Raw genomic sequence first — 19,690 nt, 5'->3', positions numbered from 1 at the left:
GTAAATGATTATAAATGTTTTCTATTTAACAACTTGGAGTTAAATTAATTTTTTCATCAGTTGTTTTTATTGCCTATTTAATAACATGATAGTAAGAAGAAATCGAATAAACTAAAAAATATACATGAAAACGTGCAAATCTCAAAATAGCTCAATTTACAAATTCAATTATATATACATTGATATATTTAAATATACATGTATAAAATGAAATTAATTATCGGAATAACAGACTACAGATTCAGAAGTTTTTTCAAGGTTTCATTCAGGAACATGCCTTTAGGATCCGCGCCCGACTTCTTTAATTGAGTTTTGAAGGACGATATACTCCCTGCCATTTTCTACAAAAAAATCAATGTAGGGAAAAGATTACGATGTAATTATAACTAAAGTTACAAACACATTGAACTATGTTTGGATGATAACTATACATTTCGTATATTGCAAATTATAAAAAAAAAACTTTTAAAGAATTCTTTTCTTAATAATTAAAACTTATGGTTATTGTGAGGGTTATTACGAAAAAGACTAGGTGTCTTACACTGATAATCAAACTAAAAAAGGCAATTTCTCTACTTTTTAGACACGTGCAGTTCCATGAGTTATGTACATGCAACAACTTTCGCAGAAAATCGTAATTCAAATAGGCTGTGTTTATTATGCTGTCCTTTACATTTTGGTTAGAATCGAAGAATCTAAATTTTAAGGACTCTGCTTTAACTCCAGAGTTTCATTTTGATTATATAGTATAATTAAGACGTCCGTTAAAGATACGTCGGGACCACACGGTTGATTTGCCGCTCTGACGTCGTGAAAGAGATCGGGGGGGGGGGGGGGGGCGGATTAAAATCAACCGTAAGTTTCATAAACATTATCATAATGACGTTTCACCAGTTACCTCCTGGATATGTTCGTAGATCCCCGGTAAGTGATCCCAGTGCTTGGCCAGGTGAGGCACGCCCCCCAGACTCATCCACTCCTGACCCACATCCTTGCTGAACCTGTCCCATTCCTTAGACCCAGGAGAGCTGATGATTTCGATACAGATCACGTGACCTGATCCCCCTGTGGCGGGGTTACCAAGAACCCCGCTTCCTAAGTACGCATCGCTGAAATCGTGCATTAATTTTGCTTTCGTAAAATAAGGTATCCTATTTATCAATTGCAATTTTCACAGTAATAGATTTTTAAAAGCCTTTTTTCTGGGCTGATGGTGTTTAATACATGTACAAAAAGTCATATTAATTAATTAATCCAGTTGACTTCGTCATTTGTTTTATATATCGCATTTGAGGTTATTTTTTACAGAGTATATGTATTTATAAATCGTAGATATATAAAATAATATCATAATGTAAAATTAAATTATAATTTATATCTCGTGTGACTATATACTAAGTCACGTGATAGAGCATGCGCAAACCTGTAAGCCATGAAGCGCATTTCTAGCGCCAGGAGCGGATACTCGTCCTTCTCTTCATAGTGATCCACCCGCTTGACAACCACGTGGATTATCTGGAGAAGTCGGTCAAAGTCGTCGTCATAGTCAAAAATAAACTCCACGGAATCCACCGGGGTCGTGTCGATGTGTTTCCTGGAAAAAAAATCGACAAAGAAAGTTTCAATATGGTTCAAAATTTGAACGTGTTCGATGTAACTAATTTTCGCACACACAACCAGTTCGCGGGAAAGTTATTTTGAAGTTAGATTGATTGGCATATACTATAGTACACAAATCTCTCTCATAAATCGTTGTTCAAGTATATAATATATAATTTTTATATAAATCGTAAGGGATGTAAATTACATGAAAGGTCACCAAGAATTTAACGAAATGTTGTATAGACGAAATATAACTTGTAATTGTACTACTGTCACAATAATCATTGTCAAAGTGCACTGTATACTAGTACTTGATATTATGTATTTGTATTTAAAACAAATTTAAAAGAACAACTTTATAATTTACTGGTGATTTAGTACAAAAGCGAAAAAACAGCAACATTGAATACATTTGATTTGTACATACTGACCTGAAATGAACAGAGTGCGCATGCTCCTGGTGTATCTCTCCACTCGGATACAGCACGTATTTCAGAGACTGAAAGGCGACCCAGTTAAAGTATGGCACCATACTCTGCAGCTCCCCCATCAGAGGAGAAATGGCCGACAGTGACGACTGGGAAATATAATCTTTAGTGTCGCGCCAGGTGTAGAAATCCCAGTCCTCGGGGTCCACGCTAGGGGGCGCTTTGTTCGTCAGTCGTACCCACAATTCATCGTTCTTTGGATTGTAATCACCCACACTCAGAGAGTTGTACGGAAACCAAAATATGTGGGTGGACCAGTTGTTCTCCACAAGAGATTTCAGTTTGTCCGCATAGCAAAATACTTCTCCCAAGTTATAGTATAGGGTTTCTGTCTTGACCACAATTTCAGGCTCCATCTTAAAAATAACGGAGTAAATAAAATACATGCATTACACGGTGTATATAATCTCATAAATAACGTAAGCTACAACATTAAGCTGCACAGTTATTTCTTTAAAAAAATATTTCTATGTTACAGTCATGTGAAATAAACTTTCAAATAAAGATAAATTTATTCATTTAAAAATGGCAATTTTAATTTATACAAAAATGACTGTAATCTATCGAGTTGTCTCCCTTATTAGGGCGGCATTGCACCTTAAGAGTGATGTCGTATACCACACCAAAACAGCCAAAGCTGGCGATCACCGCCCTAAACATTGCCTGGCTATCTGGCGTGTAGGTCCTAAGCTCGCCACTGGCGTCAAACACACGCATTTTGATGACGTAATCACTGACGGACATAGCGTTCCGCCCCACTCCCTGTCATTGTAAGAAGGGGGTAAAAGACTAATGGTGATTGAGAAAAAATATAGAAATTTGAACACTCGATCGTTATCGTAACCAATTGTAATAAATTTGCCCCATAATTGCCAAAACAATTCATAGTTTACAAATCAAATTAGGTAAAGAAATATGCAGAAGATACACATGTAGAACTGTAAAAAGTGCCTGTTTCATACAGATATTAGTCGATATAACAATTAACTTAACAAAACGCACGTGTAAAGTACAATCATACTGATCAGATTATGAACTCACGTGACAACCCGCGCTAATTACGCCGACCATCGACATCGTGTCAAGTATGACATTGGTTGGGAGTTGAAGCTTATTTTTCACTTGAAAATCCCTTAACTCTCCAGCGGTAACTCCCACCATTACATCAACTTCGTTACGGCTTTTCTGCAGGAAGAAACATTTTGAAATGAATTACTCGATTGTTGTGACAGTATATCAAGTAAATATTGAAAAATAGCTTTGCTAATTTTCAAATTCTTTTTAGAAAAGAATTTCTATTTGTAAATAATTTTAAAAATATTTATTTTTCTCAAAGCTTTATATACCCCGGTATTCAATTGTGAAACGGGTAACGTTTTAATGTGTAATACACAGCACCAGCTAGCTTACATTTGATAATCTAATTTTGGCGCCATGTCCGTAGTCACTTCGAACTTTACCAAGCCTCATTAAAATCTGGTGGTCATCACTGAAAACTGGTGCCCAGCTATGTGAAGTACCAGCGCATCGTAATTTGACCCCCTCCTCATTTGCTGCGGCAATAACTTTTTGTATATCTTCCTTTGAGATAGGACTACAGGAAATGACGTCAGCACTGTATGTTCCCGCCCAATTTTCAAAATGCTCAATTTCCAAATCGGGACTATGTCCAATTTACGGAAGCGTATTAGGGTCGCAGCAGTATTTTTTATTAATTTGATATAACAGATTGGTAATTTGTTATAACAAATTATTAATTTGTTATTACAGATTATCAATTTGTTATAACAGATTATTAATTTGTTATAACAGATTAGTAATTTGTTATAACAGATTAGTATTTTGTTATAACAGATTAATAATTTGTTATAACAGATTATCAATTTGTTATAACAGATTAGTAATTTGATATAACAAATTAATAATTTGTTTTAACAGATTGATAATAGCATACAGATATCATAGCATTGATAGAAATCTCAAAGCATTACATTTTTATACTATTTTTTGATAAATTAAAATGCTGTCTGACGATATATGATATTACATGATATGGTATGCAGTGCTAGGTTTTGTTATGCTATGATGAATGAGAATCAAGTGATATGCTATAAGATTCCAATCCTATGCAATGTAATCCAATGATATGTCTACAGTTATCTAATTCCATAGCATAGCATTGGAATTACATTATATACCATTGGAATCTTATAGCATATAATTTGATTTTCATTCATCAAAGCATAGCATCATTTAACCTTTTATATCCATAACATTGAATAGTATCGAAATATCATAGCATATCATTACATGCGCGGATCCAGAAAATTTTTCCAGGTGGGGTCCGAAGGATAATTGTGTTTGCCAGGGGGGGTCCGAGGCATTTTTTCGCGATAATTTTACTATGTAAATTTAATAAATTTTCATTTTCCAGGGGGGGGGGGGGTCGGGACCCCCCCCCCCCCCCGACCCCCCCTCTAGATCCGCGCATGCATTATATGCTTTTGTTTTAGTAAATTTAAATAAAATGCTTTATGAAGATATATGATATTACATGATATGGTATGCTGTGCTAGGTTTTGTTATGCTATGATGAATGAGAATCAAATGATATGCTATAAGATCCAATCCTATGCAATGTAATCCAATGATATGTCTACAGTTATCTAATTCCATAGCATAGCATTGGAATTACATTATATACCATTGGAATCTTATAGTATATAATTTGATTTTCATTCATCAAAGCATAGCATCATTTAACCTTTTATATCCATAACATTGAATAGTATCGAAATATCACAGCATATCATTACATGCGCGGATCCAGAAAATTTTTCCAGGTGGGGTCCGAAGGATAATTGTGTTTGCCAGGGGGGGTCCGAGGCATATTTTCGCGATAATTTTACTATGTAAATTTAATAAATTTTCATTTTCCAGGGGGGGGGGGGGGGGGGTCGGGACCCCCCCCCCCCCCCCGACCCCCCCCCCCTCTAGATTCGCGCATGCATTATATGCTTTTGTTTTAGTAAATTTAAATAAAATGCTTTATGAAGATATATGATATTACATGATATGGTATGCTGTGCTAGGTTTTGTTATGCTATGATGAATGAGAATCAAATGATATGCTATAAGATCCAATCCTATGCAATGTAATCCAATGATATGTCTACAGTTATCTAATTCCATAGCATAGCATTGGAATTACATTATATACCATTGGAATCTTATAGCATATAATTTGATTTTCATTCATCAAAGCATAGCATCATTTAACCTTTTATATCCATAACATTGAATAGTATCGAAATATCATAGCATATCATTATATGCTTTTGTTTTAGTAAATTTAAATAAAATGCTTTATGAAGATATATGATATTACATGATATGGTATGCTGTGCTAGGTTTTGTTATGCTATGATGAATGAGAATCAAGTGATATGCTATAAGATTCCAATGTTATGTCATACGATTTTAATTAGTAGTAGTAGTAGTTTATAGGCGTATACATTACATACATTGCCATAGCATACAATTTAACAGTACTTTACAATAATTGTGGGTACAGGTGGATTTACAGATACGATTTTAATGCTATGTTATTTAAATTTCATAGCATAGCATCGATATACATTATAAAGCATTTGAATCCTATAGCATTTCATATGATTCTCACTGATCATAGCATTGCTTACCATATCATTAAGCATTTCGTTTCAATTTAATATATCATAGCATAGAAATCTTACAGAATTCCATAGGAATCTCATATCATTGCTTATGAATCTCGAAACATTACTCGAATCTCATAGCACAGCATAGCATGAGATTGAAATAAATATGCATAAAATGATGGTCAAATATCATATAGCATAGCAATGGAATCTCATTACAAAACATTGAAAATATCATAGCATACCAAAAAATAGTATAAAAATGCAATGCTATGAGATTTCTATGCAATGCTATGATATCTCTCTGCTATTATTAATTTGTTAAAACAAATTATTAATTTGTTATAACAAATTAGTATTTTGTTATAACAAATTATTAATTTGTTATATCAAATTACTAATTTGTTACATCAAATATCTAATTTGTAATAACAAAATACTTATTTGTTATAACAAATTAATAATTTGTTATAACAAATTAATAATTTGTTATAACAAATTAATAATTTGTTATAACAAATTCATAATCTGTTATAACAAATTGATAATCTGTTATAAAAAATTGATAATCTGTTAAAACAAATTGATAATTTGTTATAACAAATTGATAATTTGTTATAACAAATTGATAATCTGTTATAACAAACTATTAATTTGTAATAACAAATTGATAATCTATTATAACAAATTATTAATCTGTTATAACAAATTAATAATTTGTTATAACAAATTGATAATTTGTTATAGCAAATTACTAATCTGTTATAACAAATTACTAATTTGTTATAACAAATTACTAATCTGTTATAACAAATTAATAATTTGATATAACAAATTCATAATCTGTTATAACAAATTACTAATCTGTTATAACAAATTAATAATTTGTTATAACAAATTAATAATTTGTTATAACAAATTTATAATCTGTTATATCAGATTACTAATTTGTTATAACAAATTACTAATCTGTTATAACAAATTAATAAAAAATACTGCTGCGGCCCGAATACGCTTCCGTAGCATACAGATATCATAGCATTGCATAGAAATCTCATAGTATTACATTTTTATACTATTTTTTGGTAAATTAAAATGCTGTCTGACGATATATGATATTACATGATATGGTATGCAGTGCTAGGTTTTGTTATGCTATGATGAATGAGAATCAAATGATATGCTATAAAATCCAATCCTATGCAATGTAATTCCAATGATATTACAGTTATCTAATTCCATAGCATAGCATTGGAATTACATTATATACCATTGGAATCTTATAGCATATAATTTGATTTTCATTCATCAAAGCATAGCATCATTTAACCTTTTATATCCATAACATTGAATAGTATCGAAATATCATAGCATATCATTATATGCTTTTGTTTTAGTAAATTTAAATAAAATGCTTCGTTTAATGAAGATATATGATATTACATGATATGGTATGCTGTGCTAGGTTTTGTTATGCAATGATGAATGAGAATCAAGTGATATGCTATAAGATTCCAATGTTATGTCATACGATTTTAATGCTATGTTATTTAAATTTCATAGCATAGCATCGATATACATTATAAAGCATTTGAATCCTATAGCATTTCATATGATTCTCACTGATCATAGCATTGCTTACCATATCATTAAGCATTTCGTTTCAATTTAATATAGCATAGCATAGAAATCTTACAGAATTCCATAGGAATCTCATATCATTGCTTATGAATCTCGAAACATTACTCGAATCTCATAGCACAGCATAGCATGAGATTGTAATAGATATGCATAAAATGATGGTCAAATATCATATAGCATAGCAATGGAATCTCATTACAAAACATTGAAAATATCATAGCATACCAAAAAATAGTATAAAAATGCAATGCTATGAGATTTCTGTGCAATGCTATGATATCTCTCTGCTATTATTAATTTGTTAAAACAAATTATTAATTTGTTATACCAAATTAGTATTTTGTTATAACAAATTATTAATTTGTTATATCAAATTACTAATTTGTTATAACAAAATACTAATTTGTTATAACAAATTAATAATTTGTTATAACAAATTAATAATTTGTTATAACAAATTAATAATCTGTTATAACAAGTTGATAATCTGTTATAACAAATTGTTAATCTGTTATAACAAATTGATAATTTGTTATAACAAATTGATAATTTGTTATAACAAATTAATAATTTGTTATAACAAATTACAAATTTGTTATAACAAATTGATAATCTGTTATAACAAACTATTAATTTGTAATAACAAATTGATAATCTGTTATAACAAATTATTAATCTGTTATAACAAATTACTAATTTGTTATAACAAATTGATAATTTGTTATAACAAATTACTAATCTGTTATATCAAATTACTAATTTGTTATAACAAATTGATAATCTGTTAAAACAAATTACTAATTTGTTATAACAAATTACTAATCTGTTATAACAAATTACTAATTTGTTATAACAAATTACTAATCTGTTATAACAAATTAATAATTTGATATAACAAATTGATAATCTGTTATAACAATTTAATAAAAAATACTGCTGCGGCCCTAATACGCTTCCGTACCAATTCGCTCCTGAAAACGCTTCATCAATTCTTCCATATCTTTCTTTAGTAATGAAATCGATAATGTTTTATGAATAATTCAGAATTTAAGTTTGCGACTTACTTTTCCGGTATAGACGATAGCTAGAGTGTTCAGAGAATACATATCGTTATTGAATTACCTTTTCTGTTACAGCCGATTTAACATTTTCTTGTTGTTTCTGTTTCTTTTTCTAAAACAAAGAAACTGATGAAATTCTTCAAAAACTTGAACTTACTTACTGAATTTACTACTAGTAAGTGATGTAATCCGTTGCATCGTGCATTAATTATAATTAAAACATTTAATCAAGTAAACTTATATGGAGAGGGGTTGTCAGATTTGTTTGAACGAAGCCTTCAAATCGAGAGACTAAAATAAGGAATCAACCAAAATGTCAAATTGGACCAAAAAATTAAAAATGAACCAATTAAACATAGAAACATAATCAAGTAAAACCAAAGAAATGTAACAGAGACAGTCATTGTCTCTGCTTGGGTTTGAATCCGGGTCCTCTGGCACACCAGTCCTGGCAATTATCCAGCACTCTCTCGATCGATCTAAAGGGTTAACCCACTAGCTAAAGCTAGTAGGAATGCCATATACCTGACTCTACCACAGAAAGCTTACCAATTAATAAATAATAATTATAAACAAAATTAATGCAATGCTAAAGTAAGGAAAATGACCGAAGGAAATCCTACCATATCATCATTCAGAAGTTTACAGTCCAAGAGAAAAACCTCGAAGTCGAGAAGTTCCTGGAACTCCTGCCAGCCATCTTCCCTGTCGTCTGCTTGTACGACCGGTATCTTCTTGTCCCGGATGCACGCTTTGATGTTCTCTTTCAGGTCAGTGGCGGTCTTAGGGACTTCTTTCCTGGAGACCTTGACCTTCCGTTTGTGTGAGGCCAAGTACGCCTCTTTGTTGGCTACTGAATACTGAAATTTCAAGACACAATTTTAAAACATGCTTGGGGATTCATTTCGTGGAAACCTTGACCTTCCGTTTGTAAAAGGTCAAGTATGCCTCTTTGTTGGCGACTGAATACTAAATATTTCAAAGTACAGATCTCATGTGAAAGTCAGTTAACTGAGAACTCTACAGTGATGCAATCTTTTTGGCAAGTTATATATCTAAGAATAAATAATTCTACAATTTTTTAAGTCATTTTGATTTAAAGTTCGATTTGATTTTCGGCGAAATAAATTTATACGCTTTTATCAATTTTATGTAACAATAAAAATTATTCATGACAACTTAAACAAATTCCGTAATGTGTACGCAAAAATGGTTAATATTTCTCTCCTATGCTTGCATGTTAGATATGAAAATGAAAAACTTTTTCTCCCCCCCCCCCCCCCCAAAAAAAAAGAATATCGTAAAATGAAGAGATACATGTTTTAATACTACATGTGTACTATCTAGTCGTATATTTGAAATTTTACCCATGAAGTTCTTAATCTTGCACGAGTAAAAATTGGAAATTTAATGAAGTAAAAACAATACCTTATTACTTGAATTTCCCATTCTAGAATCGTTACAATACACGACGCCACCTTGTCGCACGCCAGAACAATAATTGTTTATCAATTGCAAGTAGCTTATAGTGTCATGACTCATGATGGAAACGCCCCATCTCCGATACTGATGCAGTTGATCCGATCAATTTATCATAAGCATCCAAATTGTTCAGGGTTTTGTTTGAATTAAAACCATTTTTAAGAAGGTTAAACTCATTTTCTGGAAAAAAAATTGGATTTGATGGATATTTAAATTTTTTAAATAATTTACCATAACGTGTTAGTTATTAAATCGCAGAATATTGCGATAAAATAAAGTTTGTATTATATTGTCGTTGAATCGTCAAACATACCTATGTTAGAAGTACTCTGATAAAATCAATGTATTTTTTGTCGAGTAATTAAGCAACATAAAAAAGGTGTGTAAATCTGCGGCAACATCTGTGTTCTACATGCTAGTGAATCTGTAGTATTAGACATCTAAAATTATCTTATTTTCTAATCGACTAATCCAAGATCTAATCTAAAATATTTGCATGCAATATTTCATGGTCATAACTAATGCCCAGTATTGCACAGTAACCGCCTCCCCACCCACCCTCAACCCAACGAAGAATAAGGTAATGTTTCAAAAATATATTTTTACTTATTCGTTAAATGGTAATTTAAATTATCTGTGACTTTATAGAAAGAGTTACTGTATCATATGCATGTATGTTGAATTTTAATTGAAACCTGCCAAAATTGCTTCGCAACAACTTATACATGTAGATCATTATCCTGGACTTAACTCCATAGCATATTGTTCAATTTTAGAATAGTAATGACGAAGGTTCCCAGGAGGGACTTTGCTTGATGGTGGGGGTTCAAGGTCTTATTGTCGTAACTTTGCTTATATTAGATTAAGTAAGTCTAGATATCCATGGGATATGCACGTAGGACCAGTCAGAATTCATTTTTAATGTTTATAAGAAAGGTTCAATGCATATCGGCGGTATAGGACTCACTGTGAATTAGAACCATTTTAACAAGAGCTTGGACTTTGGATAGTTGTATCAAACAGCAACGTGACGTAGGCCTGCCTGTTTCATAGCTAGCCACTCAGCCATGGCTCATTGAAATCAACAAGATTTGTCTGGCTTTTGAGATAAGACTACGCAATCGGTTCATATTTCGCTTGAAACCACGTCATTTTTAACTTGTTTTGACGCAAGGAATAGATAGCTACGCCCTACTGAAAGTCCAAGGTCTTGTTAAAATGGTTCTACATAGACTTAAATGACTAAAATGATGAACATTAGGAGTGTTGGAGACTCAGTACTAGGGGGTTGGGGGGGGGGGGGGGGGCTGGCAATGAATTGACTAAGCTATCATAAAGCATTTCTTAAATACAAAGAAAAGATACCAGTACAGTCAAGTTATTTTATTTTCTCAACATATAACACCAAAAACCTGTGGTTCTTGTGTACATACCAGGCATACATGCATCATACATGTAGCTGTACACATATCTTATACTAAATATGTATCTACCTTCATACATAAAATTGATTTCTTATTCATAACTGTACCCATTTTTTGCAACCTTTAAAGCAAAGTTCAAAAATTAAAATCATTTATATAACTAAATGCCTATATCCAATGTACAGTGTTTAAATATACTCATTACACAATCATGTACAGTTTGTATATATAATTCAACAAACTATTGCAGTAAACATTCAACTCAACTGAATTTACAATGACAAAGAGATCCTTCATATGCCATAAACAGTTCAAGATATCAGTTTATCATTATCGCTCTTAAATTTCCATGGTCTGAACACATATTCCCTGATATTTGCCTCTCTCATATTCCTGTTTAATGCTAACTATGAAACAATTAATATCAATTTGTCCCCCTGCTGTAACAGTTAGCTCTTCTGTGTTTCAGTGTTTCTATTTTTAGCACTATCCATGTCCTTCTTGGTGTAATACTTTTTATGTTTCCGTTTTACTGGTTTTTGTTGCTGCAGTTCAGATTTCCAAAACTCCTCAAAAGATCCAGGGGCCTGGTACCTATAAATGATTAAGGAAAGATGATACAACCATTATTATTAAAATTGAATATTATAATTTCACATATTTTCTGTACAGTGCCCATTGTTCTGAACAGATTTATATGTACTTGCAATTCCTTTTTAAAAGGGTTGCCAGTTTTTATGCCATATGTCGGAAACACAAGGCTGATCTCCATTTGCTTATTGAGTATTGTAAATTCCTTATTTTATGCGAGTGCTTAATTCTGCTGTTTCGTATCAAATCACAAAAATTTAAAATTGCGATCACCGATTTTTTGTTATAATTTTCTACAGTTCAAAACTGTCTGAAATATAAAAGCAAGATTCTTAATCTGTGAGGGTTGCCTCTCGTGATTTTATGCGGAAATTAATTCCTCGCATATAAATAGGAATCCACAGTATCATATACTATAGTGACATGCAATGAGTTTGCAACAATTCTATCCCATTTTTTTTTGGGAGTACATCTATATGCAGAGATAGAGGAAGACCAGATTAATGACCAAAAGAATATCTTATTTACCCTGGTGTGCTGGCATCTAATGGATCTTTGGATAATAATATAGAAATGGCAGGAATATCTCTGTTGACTTTTAGTCTATAAATAGAAGAAAAGCCGCTTTGAATGATAATATTAAAGGAAAACTTGCTCTGTTTATAAAAGACAATTTTCAAAACAATTTCAATACCTTTCTAATCCTTCAACATTAGGTTCCCAGAACTCTTCAATTCTAAAAAAAAGAACAGATTTTTTTGTACTTTTTTGTACATTTTTGTGATTTCAAAGTCACATTATAAATCTATGTAATATACCTTCTATTCCTAAGTTTGGTTATTTGATGAAGACCCTATGAAAATAAAAATACTTGGGTACTAATACATCAATACTCAATAGTCATATCTAATTTTATATTCTAAATTAGATTTTGCTCCCCATTATCTTCAAAGGTTGTATAACACAGTATTATTTATTGGTAATCACATTAACACATCATAAATAAAAGCAATGTTCCTCAAAATTGTAAAACATGGAAAATCTTAAAAAATTATTTTCTATCAATTTAAAAAGAGAATAAATTTTCACAGGAAATGCATTGAAAGATTGTACAGAAAAACAATTCTATGGAGGATGAAGAAAATCAACCTTAATTTTCCTCTTCATGATTTCTGCACAGGTGACAGTCTTCGTGATAGCTTTTCCAGATCCATTCCACACCACTCTTTTCACTGAGGGATTCTACAGGTAGAATGGAAAGAGTTCAATATATAACTACTGGTTTTGTACACTTAAAAAAAACCTCATGAAAATCATTCTCTTTTTACTTTATCAGTAAAAAAAATATCTGTAACTTGCACTAATTAGCTGAAGCAATATGTCATATTATCTTAGTGTAGCCAATCAGGAATCATCACAACTTGACCTTATTCAATGCACAGCCAATCAGCACTGATCAGGAGTCAATGAATCTCACCTTGACCTAATTCATGACACAGCCCATCAGGAATCTCTCATCTCTCACCTTGAACTTATTCGTGTCACAGGCAATGTGAAAATCTCTCACCTTCACCTTTTTCATTTCACAGCCATTCAGAAATCTCTCACCCTGACCTTATTCATGTCTAAGTCCATTTATGAGAAAATCTCTAACCTTGACTTCATTCATGTCACAGTCCATCAGAAATCTCTCACCTTGACCTTATTCATGGCATATTCCATCATTCAGAAATCTGTCATCTCTCACCTTGACCTCATTCATGTCACAGTCTATGAGAAAATCACTCACCTTGACCTTACTCATAACATAGACCATGGGGAATCACTCACCTTGACCTTATTCATGGCGTAGCCCATCAGGTTCCGGATCTTGCTGCCAGCATTGACCTTCATGTCCACACCAGTCTGGTCTACTTCAAACAGTGGCTCCATCTCCACCTCTCTCGTCTCTCCTTTTGTGTAGTTCTCCATAGCTTGATGTGTTAGTGTTGTTAAACTGTAAAAAAAAAATATCAAAAATTTCATTCAGTCATTTAACTTTCACTCAGTAAAGGGGGGGGGGGGGGCAGTATGCCTTTGAATCCAACTTCTCAATCTTTCAAGGTAAATTTCTGAACAATAATCTTTCTGGCGATAAAAAGTGTGTGGTGGGGGGGGGGGGGGGGGGGGGGGCTGAACCCCCTATCATGCTATGTGCCTAATGGTTAGGTAGCCTATAACTTAAATTTGCAAAAAAAGTGGGGGGTTCCCCCGGTTCCGACGCCTATGTACTGTAATTACAAGAGAAAAACATACCAATTAATAGTGTAAGAAATTATTAAAGTATAACAATTATAGTCATGACAGCAAAGGACAATGCTAATTCCAACAACCACATGACAACATTTCCCTTAAAATGAGTACTATAGCATTTAATCATTGATAAATTTGTAACATAAGTAATATATTAGGACTACGGGAATTATGGGATTTTTCGAATCTAGCTCAACAGTGGTCAATATTGGTTATCTAAAATTCATCAGATTTAAATATGTTTGTGATGGTGCAATGTGTATCAGGCTGAGCACACGATTGCTACTTTCTATTTACAATGTTTTCAACTTATATGAAGACTTTAAATGATAAATCATGAACAGGTTATGATTAATACAATTAATAATACTTACATTTCCACTGATTAGTCCATTGGTGTCGAAATTCCTTCTAATACCTGAAATCCATTTACACCATCATTTTTTCAGCGCCACATTTAACATAGAGGAAATTCGGACTTTTTCAGTGTTATGTCGTTAACATAATATCTTCTTTCCAAATTAATTTTAAGTTGGGCTTCCTCAAATAATTTTCATATATTGCTTATTGTACTCTTTAAAGTTTTAATGTGTAATTTTTAACGAAAACTCTGCTTCACAATTTACGACAACTGGAACACGATCCCGACATGAAATAATTACATACATGTGCATCTCCTGAAAGGTAAATATTGCATTCATGTTTTAGCCTACATTTTCATTTTACTTATGCGTGGATGTGGTGTTGGTATAGTGTTGATGCAGTTAATTTGTATTTACCAACTACGACTATGCGTTTGCTGATTTATTGTAGTAAAAAGCACGTTTGCAGAGACTCTCACTCTGTATTAACTTTGTATGGCTGTTGTGTATTGTATGGGCGAAATTCGGCATCGCAGAAATTGTTTATACCCCCCGACTACCTATCTAATGACAAAGTAGTGCAAAGAGACAACCGTGCCTAGCACTTAAAGTTAGAAATCCTCTTCATTGTGTAGCAGGTCAGTGCCGTATAGCTAGGTTTTTATTAGTAGGCCTACTTCGCGTTGTGATTATTTTTGTTTTGAGACTGAATTTGACCTCTACATTAAGAATTAAGCTTTACTAAATCATAAATAAGGTAAGAAAACGACTCTCAACATAGGTAAACCAGATATATAAATAACCAAAACTCAAAGTAAATGAAAACCAAGATTAACAACCCTTTATAAATTTATTATAACAAAATAAGGTTAAACATGTTTACATCAAGTACTTAAACTCCCCAAACCTAACTTTAACAGGGACCTCAAATAGACAGACAAGACGGGAACTCAGGAGAAATGTAGCTAGCGAAACCAGCTGTCTCCCTCCCTCTCTCTCTCTCTCTCTCTCTCTCTCTCTCTCTCTCTCTCTGGAGAAAATTAGCTAGCAAAACCAGCCATCTCCCTCGTCAAATAAGGACTTACATGACTTTATTTATGGGACAGAACAATAGACAACTGTCATTAACGTTATCGGCTATCGTATTAAGTGGGCGTTACCAAATTAATAGAATGAATCACATCGGGATCGGAATACTACTTCTAATAAATATTTTAAAAATCCCGATCTACCACATTATTAAGATGTAACAAGGTGGGGATAAGAAGTAATGACGGACCAGACTGGGATTTGAACCCCCACCCCCTGAATCTACTGTCAGGGGCTCTACCAACTCAGCTATCTGGTGCCTGTATTTGAGCCGGTCTGACCATCACCTTACTTCCACCTTAAATGATCTTTGCCTATGGGAGATCACCCAGTCTCTTCCTCTGCAGGAGTTAATCTGTCAGTTCCAGTGGTTGGTGACAGCACCAAATGTAAGAGGATGTAGGAAAAATAAGGACATAGTCAGCAGCTCTACCAACTGAGCTGTCTAGCGCCAGCTATTAAACCAGCATGACGGATCGCTCACATGTATCTGTGACTGCTAGAAACCTCATGAGTTAGTAGATCTCTCCTAACTATAGATAATTCAGGGTGCCCAGGTTTGAATCAAATGGATGACTAGTAGGTACTGTGGGCATTTGTGGCTCAATTAAATAGTGTCTGCCATTGATGCATGTATGAGACTTCTCTGTTGCAAACAATATTCTTAACTTTTTCTAATTGGGTCATTTAGGCATACAGAAGCTACCAAGTAGCTGGTACACGTAGCTTCTGAGTAAGAAGGTGTTTCATCGCATGAGTACAAAGAATGGGAATCTCACTCACCAAATGTATATTTAACCCATCAATTTTGAACAGATCATAACCCTCTAAATGTTACATAGTAATTGTTATATGCAAGATTATCAACTCTCATTAGTATTTTTAATTTTATTTTTCTAGCAAGTAAACTACATATAGCTATCAAATTTTGAAATGATATTCAATATGATGTGTTTCAGATATCCAGCTAGATGGCACTGATTCCTCCTGGCAAAACCCCCATTAGTTTCCTGCAGGAAATTAGCACCAAAAGGGGCATAACTCCACAGTATGACCTGCTGGCTAATGAGGGCGCTGTGCATGAACCTGTGTTTATCATGAGAGTGACTGTCGGGGATGTGATAGCCACAGGAAAAGGTAGGGAGTGAAGGTAGGGGGGTTGATTGAGGGGGATGAAGGGATGGAGTAAAGCCCCTCCATTTTTGAGAATGTACCTGTACTAAGCGATGCCCTGAAAGAATCAAAGCACCTTTTTATGTACAGAATTGCATTCAGCTTGTTTACTCTCCAGCAGAGTTGGGGTCAATTACTTTGAAAAGTAATTAATTACTTTCAAATACATTGACAATTTTATCAATTACTTGCAATTACAATTACATTGATCTTTTTAAATGTAATTAATTACTCTCAATTACTTTGATAAATGTAATTAATTACATTTCAAATACTTTAATTTATTTTTTTAAATCTTAATTGAGAACATATAATACATATCTTAACAGCATTAAGATATACAGAGCTTTGTGTACAGTTATGTTTTTAAAGGTTGTACAGTTCAGTTCAGATCAGATTTCTTGAAAATTTCTAGAAAAATTTTGTACCATTGAGTTCATTTTTGGTTCTGAATAATATTTTTCTATAGTGAATTAATTTTTATTCACATATTAAAACTATGTTTATTCAGGAAGTACAACTTTCAGCAGTACAGCATATCAGTATATAAATAATATATGAACTTGAACTTGAACAGTATATAAATAATAATTGCTATAATTCACAAGAATGAGATATTTTGACTCTGTTAAGTCTAAAATCAATGGGGGTTCTTGGGTTTAAGAGGAGTTCACACCTCCACAAAATTAGATCTTTACCTATAGCCCTGGGCAGTGTGTTATGCTGTATAAACATATGAAACATTATGGGACATTTAATTATCGTATAAACAAAAGTCCATGCCAAACATGTATAAAATCTATTTATAATTATAAGACACCTTTTTTATATTTTAAACTTGGAAAAAAAGTAATTGAGATGTAATTGAAAAGTAATTGAAAATACACAATATTTTTGGAATGTTTTAAATACATTCAATTACTTGTAATTGAAGACAGACTCAATTACAAATTACTTTCAATTACTTTGAAAAATGTAATTAATTACACTCAATTACAAATACTTTTTTCAATTACCCCATCCCTGCTCTCCAGACCTCAAAATTGACCTCAAAATTGACCAAGTTGATATCTTTTGGTACAGTGTATTTGCATGGAAAGACCTTATCTTATCTGGTCAGACTTTTTCACATAAATCAAGCATGCAGACTGAAGATTTGTTCAAGTTGACATCTCAATGCAAACTGTTCTGCAAATATCTTAATAACTATACGATTCATGAAAAGTCCAAAAAGTTCATGTGATAAAGAATCAATATCTTCTGTACCTGCCATTAAATTAAAAGTCATTTTCTGAACTAGTAAAAAGAAAGGCCAGCATTGAGTACTGTAGATTCCTTATTTTATGCAAGTACTAATTATGTGATTCCATCGTTTTGCATCTGTTCAGAAAATAAAAGCGAGATTTCAAAATCCGAGAGATGTGCTTCTTGTGATTTTACACGAATATTAATTCCTTGTGATTTAATTAATTAGGAATCTACAGTATTCAGTCATAAAATGTATAGTTACAGCTTGTTTAGTGTTTAAGAAAATGATTACGGTTTGACATGTTTTGCCATGCCTTTTACAGGAACCAGTAAGAAGAAGGCCAAGCATGGAGCTGCCTTGGCTGCCCTCCAACATATCCTGGGACTGGCCGAGACTCAGACACAGGAACAGCAGGTGCCCCCCGAGCAGGGACAGTAAGTGACAATCAGTCATTGATCCTATTGTAAGAATGTCAAGTATTTATATGTACATGCCATATGCAGTTGGGCTTAGTATTCCATTTATCAAAATCAAAATAATTATGTATATATTACACATTTGTATGTGAGTTGTTAAGTGCTCTCTCTCTCTCTCTCTCTCTCTCTCTCTCTTTTTGAGCTTTCTTTCTTCTCACAGGATATTCTTGCAGCATAAGAATTGTAGATAAAATATCTATACTAGGTACATATGGAGTTATATTTTATTTTTGTGACTTGCATGTACACCCTCTTCTCTCACCTTACAGGCAGCAGTCAGGTAACTCAATGGAGGTAGATGTACCAGGGAACCCTGTGGGAGAGCTGCAGGAGTTCACCCAGAAGAAACTGATCAAGCCCCCCATCTACGAGTTCGGGAACGAGGAGGGTCCCCCACACAATCGAGAGTTTGTGTGTACAGTCAAGCTGGGAAAATTCACAGAGAAAGGTGCAAGAAATTTGCAAAATTGTGTACAGTGCTTGTCTTGAAAGATGAGGTTTATTACTGTCTTTATATCTTGTTCAGGAAAAAGAGTATATGCAAGTATAGGAATATAACAGTTTAATCTACCAGACGAGTATTTAAAAATTTCAAAAAGTAAAGAATCTAGTTAAAAGATATTACTACTAAAGTCTTTATCATGTACCTTCTATATCAAGATTGGCAATGTTTTAGGGTTTTTTGGGGGGTGGGGATTCTTTTGTTGATTTACATGTTCAAGAGATATGATTGATTTATATCCACATATAAATCTATCACTAATTGATTGAACCTTTTTTTCGCCTAATACCTGTCAATTTTTGTTAAGGCACTGGAAGATCAAAAAAGACAGCGAAGCGATCGGCTGCCAGTGCCATGTTGGTCCACATCAAGAACATCACCCAGGACGGGGAGGAAGAGACGAAGATTGAGGAATCGGAGGAGGAGGACGAAATCCCATTGGTTAGAATTACTCACACACACTCTTGTATCAATTGAGTCCGTTTTCATTAATAACCAGACGCTAGCTTGAAAATGTTGAAGTTTTTTTTTAACTTTAGCATAAGTTAACCATAAGAATATCCCTTTTATCTCAAAAA

At 33.1% G+C, this 19,690-nt stretch overlaps 3 protein-coding genes across 3 annotated transcripts; 1 reads left to right on the top strand and 2 right to left on the bottom strand.

The window, feature by feature from the left end:
• Nucleotides 1-50: 50 nt before the first annotated feature.
• LOC128162190 (uncharacterized) lies at nucleotides 51-9,921 on the bottom strand. Its single transcript, XM_052825377.1, has 9 exons — nucleotides 9,901-9,921; nucleotides 9,096-9,332; nucleotides 8,534-8,584; nucleotides 3,132-3,275; nucleotides 2,688-2,852; nucleotides 2,034-2,446; nucleotides 1,424-1,594; nucleotides 899-1,109; nucleotides 51-341 (listed from the first exon to the last, which is right to left on the bottom strand). Exons 1-9 carry the CDS (start codon nucleotides 9,919-9,921, stop codon nucleotides 234-236), a joined length of 1,521 nt encoding a protein of 506 aa, XP_052681337.1. The 3' UTR covers nucleotides 51-233.
• Nucleotides 9,922-11,322: 1,401 nt separating this feature from the next.
• On the bottom strand, nucleotides 11,323-14,792 carry LOC128163739 (ribonuclease P protein subunit p25-like protein). The gene is made up of 7 exons (XM_052827392.1): nucleotides 14,636-14,792; nucleotides 13,800-13,965; nucleotides 13,119-13,211; nucleotides 12,788-12,822; nucleotides 12,664-12,705; nucleotides 12,498-12,572; nucleotides 11,323-11,972 (listed from the first exon to the last, which is right to left on the bottom strand). Exons 2-7 carry the CDS (start codon nucleotides 13,938-13,940, stop codon nucleotides 11,828-11,830), a joined length of 531 nt encoding a protein of 176 aa, XP_052683352.1. The 5' UTR covers nucleotides 13,941-13,965; nucleotides 14,636-14,792; the 3' UTR covers nucleotides 11,323-11,827.
• A 1,891-nt stretch (nucleotides 14,793-16,683) lies between these two features.
• On the top strand, nucleotides 16,684-19,589 carry LOC128162189 (RISC-loading complex subunit tarbp2-like). The gene is made up of 4 exons (XM_052825375.1): nucleotides 16,684-16,849; nucleotides 18,457-18,568; nucleotides 18,880-19,058; nucleotides 19,420-19,589. The coding sequence occupies exons 1-4, from the start codon at nucleotides 16,684-16,686 to the stop codon at nucleotides 19,587-19,589; spliced, it is 627 nt and encodes a 208-aa protein (XP_052681335.1).
• Nucleotides 19,590-19,690: the final 101 nt, after the last annotated feature.

This window comes from Crassostrea angulata, chromosome 9, assembly GCF_025612915.1.
Source record: "Crassostrea angulata isolate pt1a10 chromosome 9, ASM2561291v2, whole genome shotgun sequence".
Taxonomy (NCBI): domain Eukaryota; kingdom Metazoa; phylum Mollusca; class Bivalvia; order Ostreida; family Ostreidae; genus Magallana; species Magallana angulata.
The sequence above is the reverse complement of the archived record's forward strand: the minus strand, read 5'-3'. Positions and strand labels throughout refer to the sequence as shown.